Source organism: Nestor notabilis, unplaced genomic scaffold, assembly GCF_000696875.1.
Source record: "Nestor notabilis isolate BGI_N333 unplaced genomic scaffold, ASM69687v1 scaffold1604, whole genome shotgun sequence".
In the NCBI taxonomy this organism is placed as follows: Eukaryota; Metazoa; Chordata; class Aves; order Psittaciformes; family Psittacidae; genus Nestor; species Nestor notabilis.
Window position 1 is genome coordinate 41,036 of NW_009925872.1, and position 19,660 is coordinate 60,695.

General features: G+C 37.8%; 1 protein-coding gene across 1 annotated transcript; it reads right to left on the minus strand.

Annotated features, from left to right (window-relative positions):
- Positions 1–1,117: 1,117 nt before the first annotated feature.
- IL18R1 (interleukin 18 receptor 1) lies at positions 1,118–15,590 on the minus strand. Its single transcript, XM_010013240.1, has 10 exons — positions 15,542–15,590; positions 14,230–14,470; positions 9,349–9,526; positions 7,884–8,037; positions 7,304–7,366; positions 6,399–6,555; positions 6,083–6,216; positions 4,863–5,024; positions 3,172–3,330; positions 1,118–1,518 (listed from the first exon to the last, which is right to left on the minus strand). The coding sequence occupies exons 1-10, from the start codon at positions 15,588–15,590 to the stop codon at positions 1,118–1,120; spliced, it is 1,698 nt and encodes a 565-aa protein (XP_010011542.1).
- Between the last annotated feature and the right edge of the window lie 4,070 nt (positions 15,591–19,660).

The window sequence follows — 19,660 nt, forward strand, 5'->3', positions numbered from 1 at the left end:
TGGGCAGCACTTCACAGGTATTTGCACTGTATTGTTTGAGTCTCCTTCATCTTGCTATCAGCTGGCAACAATCCTGAGGTTCTCAAAAGATTTCAATTCCAAAGTATAAGTTCCCTCCTTGTAGCTAAATTTTTGCTGCTAGTTCCCAAAGGATATATAGTATCTAATGATGTAAAAGTTGCCTCTTCTATGCAAGCTAAACCATAGCCTTCTCTAAAAAGAATTTTTTTTTCTTTCTCTGAGAAAACAAAACAGAAAAGGGCAACTTTTAACATGTAAGCACAGTTCTAGAGCAACCTTCCAGGCCAGACTCACAAGTCTATACCCGCTAATCTTTATTTCTTGATGTTTTTTTAAAATACTAAGACATCAATCTACCGATTTCTGGATGTGACACACAGAATTCTAGACCATCCTTCTCAAATCAGGTGTATTTCCTTTAGGACATGTCCAGCATACACTAATTCGGCACTCCAATTATGTTCTCATGTACTCTGAGAAGGTAACAAAGCTCCTCCACTACAGCTGCGTGAATTAAGTATCAGTATCAAAGAGAGACCTCCTCAGGCGAATACTGCTAGCTGGACCAAATCTTCCCTAACTCTTTCTAATCTCCTTTTTTCTGTTTCATTTAATTTTTTTGCTTGGCATTGCCCAAAGCCTGCATGCAAAGCCCTATAGGGCAGGAGCAGTTTGAATCTACTCACAAGCAGGGTCCTTAGGAAAATACAAAATAAAAAACTAAGAGCGTCTAAATAATAATACGTGTCAAATAGAGATATGTTTATTGAGGGGACTCAAAACGTATGCAAGTATAATTAATATCATTCTACATTAATGAAACATGTGAAATCAAAATGTCCTGCATTGTGCTTGGTGCCATGTGGTAAGTCCTAAGCAGAATGAAATTCCTGCTCCTTGTGCAAATTGTTAAGGAAACTCTCTCTGGGATAGCATTTAGCATTGGGGTTAACATCATCTTGACCACTGTAGCAATTTCTACATTCGTCTCAGATCTCAGACTTGGCCTCTTCTAAACACTGTCTTCACAAAGTAAGTGTGCAGTTTGTGTTTTCTAGTACTTAGTAAAATGCCCAGTTTTCTGCTTCCAGAATTCTTACGCAAATCCATTAAAGTCACAGCCCTCAGTCCATGGTTGAGCCCCTTGTGAGCCTAGGTCAAGATTATTATAGTGCCCTTTGATGTTTATCTTGGTAGGTTTCGCTGGCATCAGGTACCGAAGGTTCTTCCAAAATCTGGAATTCACGGGAAGAGATTTATCCTTTTTCCACTTCACAACCCTCTTTGATGGTAAAAGAGACAGTGATTCTGGCAAGAAACTGTAGTCACTTATTGGCATATACTCAATTAATATGATCTTAGTTTTTCTTTCAACTAGGGCTTTATGCAGTCCACTCTCAAGTTCATATATTGCTCTGTCAGAAATGTAGTTCTGGCTCAGTATAATGATTAATCTTCGGCTTTTGTCAATGAATGAATGGATATCATCAACAACCGCTGCAAATTAAAGATAAATGTGTTATCAAACTAAATTGAAAGAATAGGCACTGAATTGACTTATCCTTTAACAATCAGACGTACCAAAAATGCTCCCTTTACAAAGCTCCTGTAAAGGAGACACCATGTAAGTATTCTGTCCCTATGAAAAGATTAATATGCATTATAGATTAAGAGTCTGCGAAAATGAGCTCAGGTGTGGCCAAAGCTTGTTCTCTGGTGCAGACAAAACCCACATTCAGTCTCCAGCTATCCTAGGCAGCTGTCAGTAGTCAGATGAATACAAGGTGACAGCAAAATGTATTTTTCCTCCAACGAGACATCTCTTTGCTCTTTTATAATAGATACCACTGGAGGGATTCCACAGAAAGACACCAACAACAACCTTTCTCTAAATATTCAGTAACCCTAAGGTTACTCCTTCCTTTACATCACGGAATACCCAGATTATTGCCAGTAGTCCAAGGTTGAGAAGACTGGAATGTGATGACAGAATGAGTTACAACTGTGTTTCAGATCCATGACTTTTGTCATGACAAGCGATGAATGAAATCAAACAGTGATACCCTTCCAACAACCATGTGCCAAATTGAACACTCATGCACAACTTCCTGTGCTTGCTTCAGCACCATTTGACACGGTCTACAGACACCAGAGATCTGGCAAACATGCCCTGTAGCAAAAGGCAAAGCAAGCTGTGAGAGTAACCTGAAGAGAAATCTGAGAGGAGAAAGAGGCTAACAGGAGTATTACAACACACCAAAGGTCCTGTAAATAGAAGGAAACACTCTGTTTTCCATATTCACAATGGATCAGACCAGAGAAAACCAAGTAAGCTAAAACTATTTCAAAGAAGTTAGCTAAAACTATTGAAAGAATCAGATTTAACACTTCAGAAAGACTTTTTTTAATATTTAAGGGGAGAGAATAACTGGGGAAAAAAATATTTCTCACGAGACCTGTGGTACCTCTCAGGTTAAAAAAACTGTGTCAGGAATTGGTAGAAGGAGACAAAATCCTGCCTTGTGAAGAAAGCTGACTGACCTTATTGTTCTGTGTTTTTAACAATTAAATCCTATTCCTCAGTTAGATCTTTGGACTAAATGGAATCCCCTAGTATCGTTTTTCCAAGCATCTGCAAAAGGCTGTCTATCCATAACCCATTTAGAGAAACAGAATTCCATGTTCACATTTCTGTTTGGTTATGGCAACCATTACATTCACAAAATGGTTTCAACCACCACACTGAAGATAGAGTAAAAAACATGCAAGTTACGTAACTAGTACCAGAGACACCAGCTGCTCTGTGCAGTAAATGAGAGTTCATTTGTAGGTGCCTGCTCTCAGCAAAAGCAGAGTAAGAGCACTGCTACTGTGAAACATCTGACATCATATCTATTCTCACCTCAACTTTCTCCATTCACCTTGGTATTGTGTAATTAAAGATATGTGTGTGTGTGTGTGTCTAGGTGTACATGAATTCATAAAAATATCTAAAACATGTAAAATGTGTGCATGTGACTATTGCATGCACATAGCCTAGTTTAAATGTAAAATGCAGAACACATTTGACAGAATTCCTTCCAATTACACACTTTTACCTTTGTGCTAAAGTAATGTGCCTATTTAATGACAAGAATAACACGCACTCACCTCCTCCAGGGGACACATCCCTCTCAAATATACATAACTTGTAGCCAAAGTTTTCTTCTAATATCATGGGCAATATCTTCAAAGCAAATTCTCTCTCTTCTTCAGTAGGAGAAACGCAGTCTTTCAGGTAAGACACAAATGCATCATATTCTTTTCCATCTGGAAAGAAATCACAGATGGTTGTCTTGTTAGGAAACATTAGAAATACAGGATCTGATCCACCATTCTGGTTTTCAAAGTTATTGTCTCAGTAGCAAATCATCTAGAAACTCCTTCGATACCCTGAACACTCTTGAAACAAACAGACAAAAAAACATTCTGAATCAATTTAAACTTGATACAAAAGATTCTAATTGCATTGGGCAAACTACATTAAGGTAGGGTTTTTTTAAAAAAAAAACCTTCTACATTAAGGCAGGGTTTTTTTAAATCAGATTAATCAACTAATTTGTCACATGTGGTGATCAAGAAAATGAAGGGAAGCAAAACTCTGTAGCGTGGTAAGAATGCTATTTAAGTGATACTGAAGATTTCCACATTTATTTTACTCTTTGTCCAAAACTATTAAGTAGTTCTGTAGAATGCATACTGGCAAAATAGAATAAACCAATTTATTATTTTAATTATAAGAGTATACAATATCTGGCCGTGCTTTCAGCAGTAATTTACAAACACAAAATCCAAGAACAATTCAGAGGACAGGTCTACCAAATTAAGTGATACCTGATTCAACTTGCCACAGAAAACTATCTGAATTGATACTGCAGTGCACATAGCTTTGCATCTTAAACAGTACTTCTTTGCTTCCCTTTCTGGATACTTTAATACAAGTAGCTCGTAAGACAGAGCACAAACTAAAGTCCATGAAAACCCTACACATGCAAGAGTGCTGGAGTAGGAAATCCATTGTCTAATATCAGACAATCAGTTCCTCCAGGGTGGCACAATCCAGGTACTCTGAGATCCTCCCAGTAAGCCAGTGTACACAGTGATAGCTAACATCAGCAGATAGATAAACGACACTGGCAGACATAAATGCCATCCCAACTGCTGCAGTGTATTCAAGCTGATTTAGAGAATATGGAGGGTTAAGAAAATCAGCACATATATTCAGCAATTTTTTTCACGCCAATTTCAGAAAAATTGTACCCAGAACTGGGTGACTCTCAGACTTGCTCCTTAACTGAAGGTCACAGCAATGCTGCCTGGTAGGTTACTGGTAGTGGGCTCTCCTGCTCTCAAGTGCATTTAGTGACAAACCTATAAACATTGCAATGGCCTCTACAGTTTTAACCAATTTAAAAGAAATTTATGCCAATCTGCCTGACAACTGTAGAGTGCTCATCCTCTTACAGATAGGTAATTGTAAACTACTCCACCTTCATCAACTTTTGTGACGAAGAATATGGCAGAACAGAGCACATGTGAACTGCATCTAACCACATCCCTTTCATCTACTGCTCCAGGGGCAGCTTTTTCACTGTGTTTATCTGTTATTACTGCCCCGAGTATATTACAAACTTATTTCAGCACCTGACCATCAAGTTCTTTTTACATATTCTTTGTTGTTTCTAGACACAAAACTCCTGGATTTATTTTGTCTGTTCCTTGGATGATTGTTTCAGAGAACCTACTAAAACCTATTTTTAATCAATACACTTATTTCAATGTCAGCATTAGCCAACTCATACCTCTAGCAGTGTCATCTCTTCTGCACACGTTCCTGTAAAATAGAACTAAGTCGACTCTAAACATCACACAGACAAACACCGCAGCTACAGCAGCACATGGAAATAGTACAGCAAAGACCATTCCAGTTGTAAATATGTGCACAGGCAAATCTCTGGTGTTCCCTGTAAAACAGATACCCAGGAAATTACAGCCTTAACAAAAGGTATTATATGACAAGATTACTCTATCTGATACTGATAGCATCTTAAAATCACCCCAAAAATACCACAGTATTGGTATGAATCTTTTCCTGTTAATACTTCAAGCATATATGCATGCCATTTGTCCTGAGATGGAGAACTACAGAACATGGATTAGTCTAAAAACTGGATAAACAACCTTGCACACATTCACACACACATCACACACATAAATGAACTGTATGTGTGATCAAGACTGACACTACAGATACTTATAAATGTAAAGCATCTCAAACTGGTGGTCACCCTCTTTTATGATGAGGTTTTTTCAGGTTATTATTTCCTGTTATTCTCTACCTTTCACCCCTCTCTCAGTCCATCCATAACAGTCTGTAATGATCCCTCTAATCTCTTTGACCAAGATAATTGTTTGTTCCTTTCTGTCCCTACTGTCTTTCAGGATCTTTTTTTACTTTTTTTCCCCCATAGCTAGAAAGATAGAGTCCCTGACAAAAGAAAAACCGTGAATATTTCAAGCATTACCAGGAATATAAAAGATTAACCTGAGGGGGAGGGTGGTGATTTTAGAAAGAGCTGCTTGATAGACAAAGTGATCCAAATAGCAGACTCTGGGCTGCACCAAACTTTGGGTAGTTAACTCCCATGATCCCACCAATCTAACAAGTAGGAAAGGACAGGGAACACTCTGTCATGGGATCTAACAAAGTGCGACTCAGGGATCTGTCAGCTGGAGCATATCTCAGCCTCCCCATCTGTGTCCACAACAGCAGAGTCAAACTGTGGATCCCTCACATAGCTGCTCTAGCAGACATAGCAGCAACCTCTGCTGCCCCTGCCTCAGAGCAAGAGGAATCACCCAGGGTTCTGTTAGGTCCAGCACTAGATGGGCATGGGCCTTCATAAGCACACAGACATATTTGGAAAGATGTTCTGATATCAGTACCCTGCCCTCAGGACTGAGAAGGCTGGCATAATTAGTAATTACTTATGAGAAGTATTATTCACAAATTATACTGCACCTTTCTTCAGTTTCACTATTTTAATTTGTGTTCTTTCATCAGCTTGCAACATGCAGGTGAAATTATGATGCATGTCCTCGTCTGTTACTTTTTTAATCTGTAGTAGCCTTGTGACATAGAACTTGTTTCCCAGCCTGCAACAAGGAATGGTGTTAGCAACACTGTCTGTACAGAAACTTACAACCAGCTGAGAGGCAGATTTTGGGGAAAAGGTTCTAAAATAACCTCAGACTGAGGTTTTACTGAATTTGCAGTTCCACAAAGTGCAGGATATTACCACATACAAACAAAAGTGCAGTATTTTTAGGAAACCCACCGTAATTTTTTTAATTCTTCTTCACATATTGAAGGTTCATTCTCAGGGATACCTGTGCATTTTTCTGGAAACTCTTGATTAATTAACCAATAGAGGCTGGTGTCTTCTGACATATAATAACCCAAGGATCCTGTGCAATTGAGTATCTCTTCTTTACCTAAACAAAACATAACATGAAAAGATCTAGTCAGAAGTAGCATTCACATTCACAGTTCAGTAAAATGACAGCTTTCCAGGCACTGTATCCCACGAACTATGCTCCGTTCTGGACTTTGCAGCCCCTGCAGAATGTTTCACAGATGTTCTAAAAATTAATTACAGCCTCATAAAATCCCGGATCCTGTCCAACACTGTGTGAAGACTGCAGACCATGTTATCTAACCTACTTCCAGCCAAAAGCACAGTTAAGGTCTTGGCTTTTGATCTATTCTTTGAAGCAGTGACAGATGTTCATGCTCATTGCCAGACTGTCAGCCCTCACACTTTTCATTTCCCTGCAGAATAACATCCTCAATTAAATCAGGTACTAAGGGAATTACTCATTACTGGTGTTCACTGAACAAACTGGATGTCTTTCACACATTGCTCTGTGGGGTTAGCTATCTACAAAAGAAAGTCAGGGAGAGGTGATTTATCATCACCACCACTTTCTCTTGCTGGTCATAGCAGCAACATCAGCTTCTACCTCTATAAGAGAGCACATTTAATGTCTTTGCATATCAATCATGGAATACATTTGGCAAAACAAAAACATAACCAGATATAAGGATGGATCAGATTCAGGAGAATCAAACAGTTCTTGGTTTGATTACACTTAACCAGGCCATCAACCATAAAGAGATAGATCAGAAAAAAGGCATATATGTGCAATAGCTACCACAAAGATTCTTGTACTAATTTCATACCTATTTCGGTTTCAATTTCTTCATGACGTCCAACTATCTCCAAAGTTACAACCTCTGGTGCATCTAGAATACAAAGTATTGCTATTGAAGTAATAGCTTATTTACATTCTACCACAGTAAAAATTACATATTCCTAAAACTAATTGGATACATTCCATTTTACTCACAGAATACTATTTGGACTCTGGCATTACTCAGTAGTTTAAAATACAGTATGTCCTGTTGATTTTTTTTCAAATGCATATGTAGTATACAGTGCACAACTTACAGTGGTTGGAAAGGTTGGAAACTAAGAGTTTTCTTCCCCAAAATTCTTAATAAGTCTGTATGACTGACTTACAGCAGCTGATTTTAAACTTCTTTAAAAAAACCATGGGGAAAACATACTAAATAAATTTTCCAATCAGTAATATAGCATATAAACAACTTCCTCTGCCTTTTTATTTTTTACATTCTTGTGAATATTTCATCCAGATTTGATCACGTGTGCATATATTTATCAAATAAGAACTGTAATTAAAAATCTCTGTAGTGAAGAGAACCAAAAAGCATGCTTCCAAATTTTAGAAAGCTTTTTTACCTTCTTCTACTACCAGCTTAATTGTATTTGTGCTGTGGTATATCTTTCCTTCATGACTGATTAAAATTTTACAGGTATAGATCCCTGAGTGCTGTACTGTTAAGGTTCCAAAATCCAGTTCCCGCTCTGTTTCGCTTTCATAGTTCTTACAGTCCTGCATCAATAAAGACAGAAAATACTATTCTGTAGCAAAATTACATTGAAAACCTTAAAGAAGTTGATTGTTTTTGAAACAGTGTCACTCTTTCACTATCTCAATGGCATTTATCTGACCCAAAGGAGGTGGGTGCCCAGTTTTCAGACATGTTGACTTAAACGCAACATTTGAACATTTAATCTATTAGAACCTGAGAGCTCTGCAATTCCAAGTAAGCACCTGAGTATAAAAATACTGTACCAGGAATTTAAATGCACTCATTTATTTTTTTCAGAATGATTGTTTGGTTCTGTAGGTGTCACCTGCCTGTGGCCAAAAGCTGTCTAGGCTTAGGAGGAGCTTTCAGGTTAAAGTAAAATGTCTCAACAACAGGGAAAGTGAACATCTCAGAGGATGTCAAGAGTTGGACTCAGATTTGTTTACCTCCCTATCCCCCAAAACAAACTCTGGTTTCTTGGGTGGTTGTTGTTTGGGATTGTTTTTTTTAGTTCATAGAACATGCAAGATGAAATACCTATGAAAACACAACAGTATTTGATTCTCTTATATGAAAGGCATGTGTATATCTGTTCTCAGCTTAGGGTAGGCAGAATCCAAATGACTGTACTTAAGCAGTCAAAGTTCCTTCCTAAAACTTATTCAGCATGGAGTGAACCGGGTCTGTTACTCCGGCCAGGACACCTGAGAGGAATAAGGTGCACTGGTTAAGGCAATGCATAGGGGCAGGCTGTTTCATCCAATGGTTGAGCAAAATACCCAACAGTTACGGGTGCTTGCACAGCTATCACCTATGCTCTGTCAAGAGCTGGTAGAGAGAAGCTCAGTGATATGCCTAAAAATGAACAGAAATGGATATGTTACACATTTTGTAAAAAGTGTTCAGAAACAGCAAAATTGAAAAGTTTGCAATTACTTTACAAGCACATGCCAACTGTAAAACAAATATCTTGGCACCTCATTTAGTGTCAGGATAATATCTGTATCAGCAAAGTAGCAGCTGATACCAGCTGGCTAAACCAGCTGCTGACTAAATCAGCAAACAGACATGGGCATCAGATCTTTTACCATTCCAAACTATGAGCTTATTACAAATTTCTAATTACAGGTACATTTTTCTAACAAATCTGAAAGCAGAGAAAAATTAGCTTTTGTACCTATTTCTGAATGATTTTTACCCTAATAACCCAGGAAAGTAAAGCTTTACAAGGTTTGTAGATGCTTCTAAAAATTTGTTTGTGATTAATTTTTCCTGCAATCAGATGTTTTGTTTCTATAGCCTATGAATCAAGTGACAGTTTCAGTAATTACCTTGTACCATGCTATGCTGTCATTTTCATTGACAGACAAATCACTGCATTTCAGTGAATGACCAGTTCCAGCATTTTTAATTTCTGTAGTTAAATGATTTTTGTTGAAACAGCTGCTTTTGTTTCTTTCAAGTACATTCAAGGTCCACTTTTGAATTGTGAGATTTTGTTTTCCATTGCTATGAAAAAAAATTAGCAAAATCAGATTTAGAAGCTTAGTGAATTACACAACAAAACACAAATAAATTCTTTAATGTAAAGAGTACATCTACAGTGACCTAATTATTTATATTCCTCTTTATTACTCTTCCACTCCCAAACATGTGTTTCCCATAACAAAGGTTATCTAAACCAAATCATCTATCACAAAACATTTGACAATACAGCTATATCTATGAAATATGACAATGTATGCTATATGACCAGAACAAGGATGCAACAATCTGTGTCATCAGGTATAGTTACAAGTGAGCATAGAAGTGGTTTAGGACCTTGAACCAGCTAGTGATTTTGCAGGCTTACTCTCCTGTGCAATGCTAAGGTTTAAAGCAGTAACTGAAAAATGTTTTTGTAAATATGCCAAAAATAAGATGGGCAATTCTGCTACTGTTCACAAAGAAACATTATTCATTTTTTGATAGTGTGCAGATAGTCACCAATATTTTGGAAATATTTCTAAACTACACAAACTAAACTTTCTAAATACTAAAATAATATTTCTAAACTAAACATTTCTAAACTACACATGAATGACAGAATCACGGATTCAAGCATGACTGCAAAACAAGGCATTTTGGAAAGGATTCATCTCGTTGTCTTTCATTCTGCACAGATCAAAGATCTGCAGATCAGGTGAATATGCTCAAAAAAGGCCTATTTTGAACATCTAGAAGCTGAACATTGTCATTCAGATGTCTACAGTGTTCTATCCACGTATCCTCTAAAGAACCAGAACATAGCTGTGAGTTATTCCATTACTGGATATGTCCAAATACATGACTACCAAGCAGAAAGAAGCTGGAGGACTTTGGGCTTAAGTTTGGCAAAGTTGGCATGACTTTGGCAAAGTTAGGGCTTAAGACAAACTCGTATCCTCCTGTAAGTTTATGAGTGAGATTTCACAGTTCATGCACAAAGCTCCCATTTTTTACTGAACAAGTACAAGTTCTGACAAAGCATAAGCAGCAATCACAGAGCACTTCCCTCCAGTGTAAGTCGTATCTTCATAAATATGTTTGAAACTTTCTGTCTCTGAGAAAAGAAAAGGGAATCATTCCCAGGAGAACTGAAACTAGTCAAGAATAATTTAAATCAGAAGGACTGAGGGGACAAAGCAGTTGAAATGGAGAAGCAAGCCTGACAAGTATATCAGCTTAAACATATGCCTTTTACTGTTATGAGATTCAGAGGAACTGTTAGGACATCATTTACATGATGAATTTAGACCAAGTTTGGGATTGTTTTTGTTTTAATTCTTTTTAAGGTCCCCGATCAGGTGTACTTGCATATTTTGCTCACTCTCTTCACATTGTAGTTCTTTTTCAGCCTACCAAGTTTCTCCTTGTCATCCTTACTCACTTGAGATATTCATTACTCATAATTGCAATTGACAATATAAATCAAAACATAGTGGTTTGGTTTCTCAATCAGTTAACTGTGGTGTCATAAACAGGAAAACCTTATCAAGACTTTTTCTGTCAGTACTACTCTTGCATGGGTATTCACGGTGGGTGGAGTCCTTCTCACATATTCTTCAACATTACATTTACACATTTAAATTAGAGCTACTAATCACACTTAGCAGTGGGACGATAGCCACCTTTTAGAGTGCAGTTTACATGACCTATTTTATATGTTTGGTTTAGGACAAGACAATCTATGCCCCAGAAAGGCCTCTCTCTCTCTCTCTGATGGTAAAGGGTGTCTATGATAAGATTAGGTGTAGACATAAAAGTTAGTTCCAATTAATTCCACTGAATCTGTGTGTTTCTTTAGGTGTCACACCAGTATCTGAATACTGCTGGAGAGGCAATTACGGATCTAGCCATAAAATACATACAATTTTATTATCTAGATTCAGCAGATAGATAGAAGAAAACGATCGATAAAGCCATGTGTTCTCATCAGCATTGTAACTCTACAGAGGCTTTCTTCTGTGATCATATTTGGTGAAATCACTTCAACAAATACGAGGATTTCACCCAAGGTGGATCAAGATACTCTGATGCACCAAAACAAGAAACAGCTTCCTGGAAAGTGACAAAACCATACCTAAGCAAACTAAGATTAATTTGCCTTACAAAATTTCTAGTTGTCTGCCATATACATGATTTTCAACCCTCCAAAAAATGTGAAGTTGTCTTTTTTAATACACTAGTATCTGAGCCATTGTATTTATATCCTAGTTTTCACTTGCTGAGATTCTTTAGTGATAATCTGTGGGGAACAAAACCATTTCCAGTTTAACAGCCTTCCAACTCAGCCACCAAACCCACCAAGGAACAACAAAAACTGGCTTTACTCAGGAGAGGATACAGGGAAGTGAAAGCCCTTAGAGAATACAAACCAAATTTACTGGATACATTGCCAGGTCAAGAGTCATCCCTTAGCTATTTCACTGCAATGAGCCAGTATTCCAACCTATTGCAAGAAACTGTTACTCTGACTTTCAAACTAAAATATTAATTCTAAATGAGTGTATTCCCACTGCTCTCAACTTTCACTGTGTTCTAAACACAGTGAAAAAGAGAGAAGTATTAGGATCTTAAAATGAATCATGTGTTTATCATGGATATCTGTACTTTCGCTTTTTCCAGAAAAAAGGTCACCAGTTCAGAGCAACCAGATGACCTGCTTTTTGTATTTTGGTTTGGTTTTTTTTCTTGATAACTACAGGATATAAGCTATGAAAAAACATAGAAAATAAAAATCCTGCCAAAGATACGTGACACAGTTTTTCTGCTTACCACAGTGCATATGAAATCCTTTACTTTCAAGAAACATAGCTGAAGATGGACACACTCAGGCTTACAGGTGATGTCTATTGATTCCTGAATTTATATCCTGTCTACTATACTAACAAACATGCAAACACACCAACACACACATGCACACACTTTAGCTATCTGAGCTATGTCTCAGCAGGAGACTTCTGCTTTAACTGGAAAACATCTGATAGTTTTTAAAGTCAAAAATAAGTGTATAATACACCATAAAAGTATTGTTACATAATTTTTATCTCTCGCTTCTTGCATATTGTCAGTTGTATCATACAAGGAAAAAACCCCCTACATTTAATTAATTTGCAAAATCTGTGAGCATATGTTGTCTTATTTTTCTCAAAATCTGCAGTATAGTTAATTGTCACTTTGCTCACTAAAACTGCCTGAACAGTTATAAGCACTCTAAAAATAATTTCCCATATAGCTTACAAATACTTATCTCTAAATTAAATAGTTGAAAATAAAAGACTGTCTGCCTTGAAAACCAAAACTTTAGCCTATTATAAACACTCTGAAATGAAACTAGTACCATTCTAATTGTCATCGTAAACCAATGCAGTAGTCCACAGTAGTTCACACTTCTTCCTTATCAATGGAAACTACTAGGTCCTCTCTCTCTGCAGAAATATGGTTCTGCAAATAATCTTCTGTGATTGTTGAAATGTAACTGCTTTAATATGCTTGCCAATAGTGAGAACCATCATATAAACTAAGCCAAAGACGCCATTCCAATCCCATAAAAAAAAAAATCCCTTATGCTTATTGTTCCAGTGATGACATCTGTGAAAAATCCATATATGACAGTTGCAAGATTCTGGCATATGCCTTCATTCTGATCCTAATAGAAAAATTAGTATCTGTATGGCCATAACAGGAAAAAATTCTTTTGGAGAAAAAAAAAAAAAAAAGCTGTTTCAGTGTGGTCAAATATGTATTTTTATTAAGAAGTAAGTAAGATTATAATAATAATGACACATAGAAAAATAAAACATTAAGTTTTCAGCTTCCAAGTTAACTTGGAAGTTAACAACTGAAGTCTTAGCTTAAAACTGTGCACTATCAAACTTGTGTCTGTGATGTTACTGGAGAAATGTGGAGAGCATTTTTCAGTATCGGCAGTCCCGTAAGTTACAAATCAGACAAGAATCTTAGAAATGTTCCCTGAAGAACATCACAAGTCATTACATGCAAAATAACCTGCTTAAAATTAACTAGCTTCAATTGTAAATTAATTACAGTTTTGGTGCAAGTTAGTTATAAGAACTCCATGCAGCAAAACTTCAATTTAGTCCTTTATTTTTTCATGGTGTTCTAGTGAAGCTAACTGCCAAATAATTGAAGCCCACCCTTATCTATCTTTTTGACTCACTATGTTCTGCAGTGGTAAGATACCAAATCCAATGATTTCAGCTGTTCTTTGAATGTCTCCAAGCATGCAGAGTTTTGCTCAGAAACCAGAGTTCAGCTATGCCACTCTTCATTTATTACTTTACTATACAACTGTATCACTTGGCAGGCCTTATAGCATGAGATCCACTCAGCACAGTAAGGAAGCACATATCTGGTGGAGAAGACAAGGAAATGTTTCCTTTTTCTTGGCAGTGGACAGAAGGGTTGCCTATCACTCATTTTGCTTAGGTAATTAATCACAATCCAGCAGAAAGGCTACTTGCCTTATCAAAAGGCTTACAGAACCTTTAAAAGGGTACCACTGCCTATAGCTACTTGTAAATATTATAGGTTTGCCTGAATGGTAATTGTACAGGAAATATAATTCCTTTGTATGGATGCCATTAGCAATACAAAGCAAGACAAAGAAATCATCTTCTTCATAGACAAGCGCAAAGGCAAGATGTTCACACACCAGCTTGTGCACCTACCTGTGAATGACAGAGTAATTCCCAGAGTCACCCAGTTCAACTGGCCAAAACTCCAGAAAATTCATGTGGGAAACAATTCTGTGTGTTTCCTTGATCAGTTCCTGCTTTCCAGCATTATCTTTGTACCAGTTTATTGTGTATGCTCCTTCCTGAAAATGTTCTTGCAATGACTCAAGATAACAAAGGAAAAAATATTCTCCTTCTAGCACATCAATGGAAGCACGAAGGGGACACAGCTTCCCTTCAGAGAGAGAGAGGGGGAAGAAAAAAAAACATCAGAAAGCCAAGCACTTCTTTCATAAAATTACATTAGCCTGACTTCAAACTCAGCTGTGTTACTGCTGGACTTCTATAAAGCAACTTTCTTTCAGCAGAGTTGTTTTGCAGTATTTATTTATTTCAGCAATGCTTACTGGAAAATTGAGTTTTCCAAGTCTTTATTCTACATCACCCAAGCAAAACCAGAAGGAGAGGGAGGGTAAAATAAAAAGGCATTTTGCTAAGATTCTTTCACATGGATCCAACAGTTTCAGAATCAAATGGGCACAACCAGCAGAATATAGACTCACTCTACAGTCAAGCAGCTGCCACAAATGGAAGGGGAAAGAAGAAATTCTTTACACATGGTTTGATTTGGCAATTATGGCTAATACTCCAAACTGGTCAACTGCTGCAAAAGCAGAGATCCTTTTAATTAGCATTTGCATTTTCTTATTTTCTTAATTGAAACTCAATCATTATATAGCTACATTTCTTTAAAGCTTATCTATATAAATATATATAAAGATATATTTGGGAAAGTTGCTTTGGAATGAGATTATGTGTGTAAAATTTAGTCTCAAAGTCTACTTTTCCAAACAAATTTCCCAAATGTATCTTGGCATACAGAAGTCATAAAAAGATAGAAAAGGGACTATGGTGTGGCATGACAGTCAAAATAAAGTAAGTCTTCTGTCTCTGTCAGTCCTGAGGTTCTCAGAGATTATTGTTGTTTAGCAACTATTATGACCACACTTCTGAATGGCACAAAAAGACTCATTCTCTTCCTCGCTGTGGCTTTTCACAGAGCCATGCTCCCACACAACATCATCAGGTGTCTCCAGGTAGATTCTCTGCTCTTTTAATTTCATAATTTTGGTATTTCGGACCAAATTTCCCAAGTCTGAAGCTGTGCTGAAATTACCAAAATCCTTAAGATTTTGCTCTTCACTGCAAAATACAAAATTTATCTCACTCTTAGCAGCTGTCAAGATGCCACATATTGAGCAAATATTCTGAAGGTTCTACCATTGAAATGAAATTTTATACTTACCAGTGGCAGATTCAAAAATAAGCATTAAAAACCAAATCATTAGAGTCATTTTCTTATTTCTCACTTCTTCTCCAGAAAAATGAAACTGAATTGTTCTTGCTTGTTATGAAAGCCTAAGGAAAAAAACATTCAAAATTTATCACAAGTACAGTGAAACAGATTCCTTTGGGCATCTGAGCAGTGTAATTATTGCCTGGTACTGAAGAGACCTTTCCAAATACACATTTCCAAAGTTACATGTTGTAATCACAGCAGCTATTTTTCTAGATTTTTCTTAGCAAGTTTATTTTAAATTCAGAAGCACTGCAAGGGTTTTCTTCTTCCATCTTCTTGTTCATTAGATGTATTTCACATTTCTGATTAAACCGACAATCTTACAGAAGCACTCAAATTTAGATCCCAAGTCAGCAGACACCTACAAGGATAGGACAATGCTTTTTTTCTCCACAGAGTATAAACTTTGCAAGACTGGACTCTGTAGAAACAGCTAGTAGAAACTTCCCTCGCCTTTGATGAGAACAACAAAATGTTGATAGATCAGAGATCTTCATGGCTAATTTTGAAGCTGTTAGAAAAATATGGGATTTGAAATTTTGCCTTACAATTTTGTCTATGGAATCAAGAAGCACCAGCTTAGAGAGATAACACGAGGGGGAGGAGATGAAGAAGCTCATATTCAATTGCTTCGTATGTAGTCAATTGTGCTTTCAAAGGCAAATGGAAAACACCACTAAATAACACCAGCATGGAGTATCTGTTCTAAGATTCCTCGGAACAGCAGGTTAGCTCACAAGCAAAGGCAGAGTCGGTTCTAAGACTGTGCCTCAGTTTTGCTTACACAACAAACCAATTACATGCTTGATAAGATCAGCTCAACTTCTGCATCCAAGACAGACAAGCTTGCTTAGTCACTGACCCAGACATGCATGGACATATGAAACACACACAAGATGTATTTCACAGAGAACTGTCAAATAAAATCTCATTAGCCATCAGTTTCTTGGGTTTACTACCTAAACCTCTTGTAATTTGAGAAATACTTACTGTTCTAAGTTAGCGCCCTGATATTCACTCAGAAACTTCCTGTGATCTAAAGCAGATAGAGGACACAGGCTACTGCATTTCCAGCAATATGCCAGAATGACATCAAGCTGTGTAGCTGCTCTCTCTCTCTCTTGTCATTCTCCCCAATTCTTTACAAGTATGCCATCATCCCATAAATCGCTGTAGGGAGATGAAAGAAGTGTTTCACATCCCTTTTTTTCAAACTGACTGGTAGACAGATCCAGATTTAGAAAGCAGCTAGAAGAAGTTGGATGCAGAGTACTGCAACAAACAACTTTAAAGGGTCATACAGAACACCCATCAGATCTGCTTTCAGTTCCCTTCTACACAAGGAGATTCAAAGTGCTACACTTTAAAAGGAAATTAGGGCCTCTCTTTGTTTTCATTTCTTGAAATTACTTTTCATTTTTCACCCTATCACATTCAGAAGAAATACAGCTGACCATGAAACTATGACCCATTACATAAAGATAATATCATTTATTACCAGAATTTTGATTCTAAATCCCATTCTTTGTTGGCACATCACACCAGCACACAGTGGAAGTTTTGCTAAATGCAGAGCAGAGCCCTTCATTCTTTTAACAGGGATTAAAGAACACAGTAAATGCAAACTACTTAGTAATTACCAGCTGTCGGATTAGTGGCTACTATTAAGACGCAAAACACAGATCCTTAATCTTACTCTCACATTGCTGTTGAACCTGATCAATTTGTCTGAAATTGTTTTACTCTAGGCTAATAGTATTTACATTTGAGCCATATGGTTTTCAGTACTCATCAATGAAACACTAGGAGGGAGGAAAGGAAAGGGGAGAAAGATATATGCTTTTGTTGAAAGTCAGTTACTATAAAGAGATTCTTCAAGGAACAGAATAAGATTATTAATTTTCAGAAAGCGGTTGAGAGTTATTTTACAGTAAAGGCAAAGATTCTCTGCCTGGTAAAGACATACAGAAATACACAATGGGAAAATTGCTGAAACAAGAGCGGGGAATAAGTCTCAATGAAAAAAGGTATTAAAAAACCCCAGTTGTCTGTAAGGTCCAAAACAATAATAGATTTAAGCATGTTTTTAAAAAAAATCAAACGTGCTTAAACCACTGATGGAATTTTAATAACAAAAAATGGTTCTTAAAAATCATTGTGCCATTGTGAAGCCAACAAATTCTTTAAACAAACTGAAGGTGTAAGTTCTGTAAAATGTATTAATGATACCTCATGAACTAGATAACTGTGCATATTTAAACATGGCTATAATTATTTCTTATTTTCCTAGACTCACTGGAAGAGTTTTGGAATGAAAGGGGGCTGGTACCTTGAAGTGAACCTCAATTTTGGTCAAGCAGCTCATTTTGATCAATACTTTTAGAAACCTGAATTTGGTCCCAAAGGTTTGTGACTTTTTTAAAAAAATAACAACACAATTTCTTCTTAACATCAGACTGTTTGAACAAATATTTTGGGGTCAAGGGAGGAAGCATAAATCTTACCTCTTTAGGAACACCTTCTTGTGGAATTTAAGTTTTTTTCAAATATCACCACACAGTGACATAATTTGTGTGGGATTCATGAAGAAAACAGAAGGATCTAGCAAACAGTAGCCTTAATCATACTAGGTCCAAGTACCATTCTGTCAGGATTGCAATTTATTGGTAAAAATGAGAATCTATCTTCATTCCAAACAACATAAGTGAAGTTAGTTACTTACTATGCAAATCTTGCCAGGTGGAAAGCAGATGCAGAGGTAGTCTTCCAAACTCCAGAGTTACAACTTGTACTTACAACTCTTCAGAACTTCATTCATTACTGAAACAGAGGGTAATCTCTCTCAATAAATGAGTTAATACATAGACAGCTCAGTCTGAAAAACCTCCTGAAAAAGGAAGAGTGGAATTTCTCGCTTTGTGAACTGTTTATTGCTGGGAGGAAAACAGAAAAGGTAGATGTGAGAAACTAATTTTTACTAACATTTGCAGAAAGGTAATAGCAAATTACGAGTATTAACATTTCTAAATGAAGTATTTGAGGGCTGATATACAAATGTTTTAGGTATCATCTTTTGCTGCTACCATCTACAATAGCACTTCAGGAGCTCATCAAGCTCAAAAAACACCTAGGTGGCAGGGAAAGGGCTGGGGACAGCCCAGGGAGGGCAACTTTGCAATGCCAGTGAGGAGCTGTTCTCTGAAATAAGCCCTTTTCAGACCTAAATTATTTATGACATCTCTGTAATAAGGAAGAAGTACATCATGGGCCTGGGAGAAAGTTGGAAAGAGGTGCCTGAACAATGTGGCACCACAGCACCACAGGCAGGAAAAGCACGGCAAAGAAGACAGGGTTGGGGACAGGCAAGATTGGGGACAAGCAGAGCTGGGGACAAGCACAGTTGAGGGACAGGCAAGGTCAGGGACAGGCAGGGTTGAGGGATAGGCTGGTTGAGAGACCAGCAGGGTTGCAAAACAGGCAACATTGATGACAGGCAGGGTTGAGGACTGACAGGGTTGGGAACAGGTGGGGTTGAGGGATAGACAGGGTTGAGGCAAAGGCAAGGTGAGAACAGACAGGCTTGAGGACAGGCAAGGCTGAGGACATGCAGTGTTGGGGACATGCAAGGCTGTGAACAAACAAGGTTGGGGACAGGCAGGGTTGGGGACAGGCAGGGCTGGGGACACACAGGGTTGGGGACTGGCAGGGTTAAGGACATGCAGGGTTGGGGAAAGGCAGGGTTGGGGAAAAGGCAGGGTTGAGGACAATTAGGGTTAGGGACAGACATTGTTAGCGAGATGCAGGTTTGATATTAGGCAGGATTGAAGACAGGTAGTGTTGTGATCAATGAGCTGCCCCCTTAGGACTCTGCCCGAGTGTGTTCAGACGGCTGGGTCTGCCGCGGCAGGGCATGAAACGCACTCACTCGGAGAGCACCTGCAGGTATGTCCTGACCAGATGTAGGCGCCCGGCTTCTCAGAGAGAGGGTCGACCTAGCAGCCCGCGCCTATCCCCGCATCCCTCTGGCCGCCCACCCTCTCTTTTCCCTACCCCGGCCCTCGGCGG

Excerpts from the sequence above, each read along its gene's own strand:
- IL18R1 (XM_010013240.1), bottom strand. The coding sequence starts at position 15,590 with ATGACTCTAATGATTTGGTTTTTAATGCTTATTTTTGAATCTGCCACT. Across the intron at positions 14,471-15,541 it reads TATTTTTGAATCTGCCACTG|GGAAGCTGTGTCCCCTTCGT; the intron begins GTAAGTATAAAA and ends CTCTCTCTGAAG. Across the intron at positions 6,556-7,303 it reads AGAAATTGAAACCGAAATAG|GTAAAGAAGAGATACTCAAT; the intron begins GTATGAAATTAG and ends TGTTTTGTTTAG.